Source organism: Pundamilia nyererei, unplaced genomic scaffold (assembly GCF_000239375.1).
Source record: "Pundamilia nyererei isolate P.nyererei 1_Seehausen unplaced genomic scaffold, PunNye1.0 scaffold00397, whole genome shotgun sequence".
Classification (NCBI taxonomy): Eukaryota; Metazoa; Chordata; class Actinopteri; order Cichliformes; family Cichlidae; genus Pundamilia; species Pundamilia nyererei.
Window position 1 is genome coordinate 150,865 of NW_005187798.1, and position 5,314 is coordinate 156,178.

Consider the following 5,314-nt stretch of genomic DNA (forward strand, 5'->3'; position numbering starts at 1 on the left):
AAGTCCCGTCTCATATAGTGTCTGATGATATGGTAACAAGGTTTCCTTGGAAGTGCTGCAGGAAATGTCACTGGTGTCTCCCAACGCTGAACATGTTTCAGCCTAAGTATTCCCAAAGGGGGCCACAGGCATCCGTCTGTGCACAGGAACGGTGAGGAATGTCAGCCGGATGTAACTAAATGTTTCTGTCCACACATCAACACACACCCACCGTAAATCACACGAAGCCGGCTCGTAGTCTAAGAATCAGTCACAGTTATACTTCACTCAGTAATCAGCTGCTCATTGTAAAAATACGAAGTCACTGAGTTTGTTTTTAATAGTAATTAAATCAGTGAGTTTGTTTTTTATAGTAATTAAATCAGTGAGTTTGTTTTTGGGTCATTTCTGTGGTGATGCCCGACCGTCTGCATCCAGTAAGGCTGCTGGTCCTCCCCTCGGCTCTGACATGTTGGTTACATATTTGATAAGCAGGTTGTCTCTTTGCTCTAATTCAGTAATTAATGTTTGAAAAGAACCATTTTTCTTGGCCACTTTATTTCTCGTGTGTGAATTTGTCTGATTAAATTGTCACATTTGAGAAACCTTAACTTACATTTTCTTCTATGAAATATGAAGAATGAGCCAATTTCGAGGGTTGATTGCAGTCCTGCAGCGATCATTTGATTAACTGGCTAAATAACACCATTAAGGAAAACAATTACATGTTTTCTCTGCACCTCCTCGTGTGTGTTTGTAAAGCAATTAAAAAAGCACTTTGGCCTCTGCTCCATTTGCCAGAGCCTCCATTTAAATTAACCAGTGCGTCCAATTAGGAGCATGCGCTTCCTTTCCTGTGAGCGTCTCTAATGGCTGGATAGATTGATTTAAATGCAAACTAGAGGGAATTTAATGAACTGCTTTTACAGGAAGACTTTAATAGGAATCTGCACATCCTCCAACAGGTTCACACTCCATTAATTAGGCATTGTAGTATTTTTTCCTCAAACAGAGACAAATATTGCACCGTAAGCTGCAGATACTAAGACGTGTGCAGAGAAGCTTTCTGTTGTCATTTGATTCAGAAAGATATGCTGATGCTCTTCAGTTGAATTAGTCTGAGAGGCAAAGTAGCAGCGTTTATACTGATCGTGCCGTCACAGACTCACGTCATCGACGGGCACAGGGTGCGTACTGTAACTCAGCACAGTGGGACAGTCTCACGTCTGTCATTACCTGTTATTACTGTGATGGAGCAGATCTGTGGGCACCTGTGCAGTGACCGCCCATCAATCTAAGATCATCTGTTGGAACGACGCTGCTTTGGCTTCAAACAGCGTGGAGTCTTGGTGTGACCGATGTTCTAGATGTTTCCAGATGTTTCCAGATGTGTTCGAGTAAACAAATACCAGCTGATTGGTGCGTGTGTAAGCATTATGCCAGTGCTAACACAGCTGATATATTCATTAGTGGCTTTTCAACGTGGGCGTGGCCGGTGCTGTCGTAGTGTCACCAGGAGCTGAGAGAGATGAGAACAGATGTGAAATCTAGGAAAGTGCACGTTGCCATGACAACAGTGAAATAAATTCATGTAGACAGTCCTGCATCTCCCCGCTAACTAACAACAATCTGTTGTGGGTTTGTTTGTCTGTTGTTGTTTTTTCAGTTCATAAACTTGAGTTCTTCCAAAACCAGTTCAGCCAGTACGTGTGACGGACGTGACTCTGTCTGTCAGAGCTGTGTCAGCTGTGTAGGGCCTTGGTCAGGTGACTGACCTGACTGATGCTGTGGGTCATTCTTACTTTGTGAAATCGTATCCAATCACTTTCTTGTTGAGTTGAAGTAACACACCTTCGTCTTGGCTGTTGAGACGTTTGTATTAACCAAGGACACAATTTTAACGTCATCCACTTAATTTGTGTTTTGTGATTTTTTTTAATTTAATTCGGGTGTTGCTGAGCTGGCCAGCACGTTGCTTCTCTTTACTGTACCACACTGTTTATCTGACCTCTGTTGGCTTTACTTCCGCCTCTGTCAGTGCGCCCAGGGCAGCTGTGGCTACATGTAGCTGCCATCACCAGTGTGTGAATGTGTGGATGGGTGAATGTAGTGTAAAGCGCTTTGGGGTCCATAGGGACAAAGTAAAGCGCTATACAAATACAGGCCTTTTGACCATTTTTACCATTTTTCTCAGCCTAATGAGGACCTGCTTCTCTCACAGCTGTGCTCATGCTGAGCGTGAACAGCTACTGAAGGAGTTCAACACTCACAGCTGCTTAGAATCAGTCAGGCAGGTGAAGGGAACAGGCCTCACTTGCCGTCGTGTAGTTCTTGTTCAGTCTCTGACGGTGGGGGACTTTGCATAAAAATGGCAGTAATTCCTAAACAGCTGTGGTGGTGTACGGAGGCACAGCTACAACACCGAGTCCGACCACACTGTGGGCAAACCGAACACTTCCATGGCCTCACTAAACTCCCACTCTCGAGTCTTTGCCTCGGCAGCCACAAGGCTGTAATCCAGCTGGCCCACCTGTACCTGTCAGCCGGGGTTCAGCCCCCACAGGCCTACACGCCAACTAAGCTCTTGGTGGAGGTGGGACTTGGAGGTCGCTGTAAGAAACTGCCAGCACACTCTTATCAAACTCTTGGATCTACCAGGCCTGTGCAGCGTCTGTCCAGCTCACTATGAAGTGGGGTTCAGCTCCTCTTTTCACTGACGTGTCCGAGACGTCCGTAGATGACCGAGTCAGTCGTTACCCTGCAGCCCAGGACCGCAGCAGCCCAACAGCCTGGGCTCAATCCAAGAGCGCTCATGCCCAGGATGGAGGGATGTAACCTACAAACCTTTACATGTAAATACAGAACTTTACTATACGATGAAAAATAAGGTGCAGCTCTTCACACTGTCACTGTGTGTGTAGGTGTTTGGGTATATGTGGTCTCCATATAAAGGGATCTGTATCCAGATTACCGTCTACACACTTTTAAAATTGATTTATTTTGACGAGCATTCAGATCTGTCAGTGATCCGCCACACCAGATCAGGCTAATCAGAAAGCTATTGGCTATGCATTAGCCCGTGTCTCTAGACAATAAGTCATATTTGGAGAAGCAGAGAACAATAAAGTAATGATTTCTTGTTCAGCTCATGCTTTGCTTGGTTATTCTCTACATAGCTAACAGCTAATGGTTTTTGACAGGTTTTGTTTCACATGGTTCATATGAGACTTCCAGCTCAGCTTATCATCAGTTATCACTCCAACACATTTATTCTCGTTCACTCTTTCAGGTTCAGCTCAACCCTGATTTTAGCCACGTTTCATTTGTCTGGTGCCAAAAAGAATACATTTTGTTTTATATTTAACAATAACTTATAGTTACCTCCTGTTCCACTGCAGTCAGAAGCTGTTCTAGGTTTTTATCTGATTGATGCACAGTGGTATCATCAGCAAACAATACACATTTATATATAACATGAATCGTTTAGGGCCCAGCACAGAGCCCTGAGGAACACCACAGGTTACCTTCAGCTGATTAGATTTGCACGTATTGATCCAGGTAACTTTTCATGCACGTGTATGCGATCCCTCTTATACCATATCTGTCTAGTTCATTCAGTAATATAATATGATCAATGTTAAAGTGTATAAAACACCAGCAGTATGTCCCGCTCTGCCGTATTATCACTTATTATGTTTCTCAATATATTTACCACGTCTATTAACAGATCATTTTCCTAAGATTTCTGAGAACTGTGGAGTTATTGATCTGTAGTTGGTTGTGGGTAACCCTAACCCTCTCTGTGGCTTTCTCCATTTTGGAGGGAAACGTACCAGGTTACACATGTATGTGAAAGTTTGCACTATTCTACAATACGTTTAACTAATATCACGTCAATACTGAAACAATCAGTGGCCTTTTTAAAGTTGTCTTCAGAACATCAAGTATTCCTCTGTGACTCACAGCACCAATGAACTGAGTAATGTGTTTATTTAGCTCATTATTATTTCTCAACTCTTGAATTTCTTGTGCTACATTAAAGCCAACATGTCCAAAGAAATCATTCAGTTCATTTGCAGTGTCGTTAATTTTATGAAGCACAATCTTCATCTTTTCTAAGATATTCTGGAAGTCTTGTTTTTTTTGATTATACGATTTAATAACCTCCATGTTTGTTGTGATCCACTCCTGCTTTGCTCCAATAATGTGTGGTAGTACTTTTAATATTTACTAATCTATTTTTATATGACTTAATAAATCTCTTACATAGATTATTTCTGTTCATCTGTCGCCTTTGTGATCCGTGGCCTATTTGAGCCGTGATGCTTTTCAGTGATTTCCACTAAACGACGATGTTTGTCAAATACATTACAGACAAATGCACCATACGCACTATGAGGCTCTGCAGCAGTGGCTCGTGTCATGTTTGATTCTTTAGTTTTTCAGGTTTGCTGATGTTGCACTTCCTTTCGTTTTACTGGAGGAACATACATTTTATTATAGCACATGTTCTTGAAGGGGAGAAATGCATGATCATCTATAGAGGACCTTGTCCTGTTTTCAGATGTTGGTGACGACTCCGGAGAAGTGGGACGTTGTGACCAGGAAGAGTGTTGGCGATGTGGCTCTGTCACAGATTGTGCGGCTCCTCATCTTGGATGAAGTCCATCTATTGCATGAAGATCGAGGCCCGGTTCTTGAGAGTCTGGTGGCCCGGACCATCAGACAGGTGAGTGTTCCTCCTCGTTCCCCGTCCTCAGTTCATATTTCTCACTTCAATGTTTCAGATCATCAAACAAATTAAAATAGTCAAAGATAACACAAAGTGCAGTTTCTAAGTGAAGGTGTTTATTATCAAGGGGACAAAGTCCCAGACGTGATGGCCTGCTCTGTGGGAACGGTGGGATCTCTGAAAAGCTGAGCAGTTAGTCAGGGTGTGATTCTCTCTGAGAGTCGGGTCTTATTCGGAGCTTCTTCACTACCTAAGCGCTGTTTCCCATGTCAGGTCCTCCCTGATGTCTCGATGCACGCGCAATCATCCAGGTGAGGAAATCCTAAAATGTAGATTCTGTTCATCTGGATGTTTTCAGGGGTCTTTGTGGTGCTCAAGACCAAATTGTTGTTCCTACATCACGCTGTCAGCTGCTCCACCTCATCCCTGTAGGCGTGCTCATCCCTCCAGAAATGAGTACCACCGCCGTCTGCAAACTTAACAAAGGTGTTACTGTGGTGAGTGTGGAGCAGGGGGCTCCAGCCTGTGGGGGGCCAGTACTGAGTCTGGCCCCCCACAGTCGACTAGTCACGATTACGTCGACTATCAAAATCGTCGACGGCT

General features: G+C 43.6%; 1 protein-coding gene across 1 annotated transcript in view; it reads left to right on the forward strand.

The window, feature by feature from the left end:
* ascc3 (activating signal cointegrator 1 complex subunit 3) overlaps positions 1-5,314 on the forward strand; it is an 81,860-nt gene that overhangs the window by 7,912 nt on the left and 68,634 nt on the right. The window contains exon 4 of the mRNA XM_013915921.1: positions 4,544-4,708. Within this exon, the coding sequence (XP_013771375.1) occupies positions 4,544-4,708 (165 nt within the window). The remainder of the gene's footprint in view (positions 1-4,543; positions 4,709-5,314) is intronic.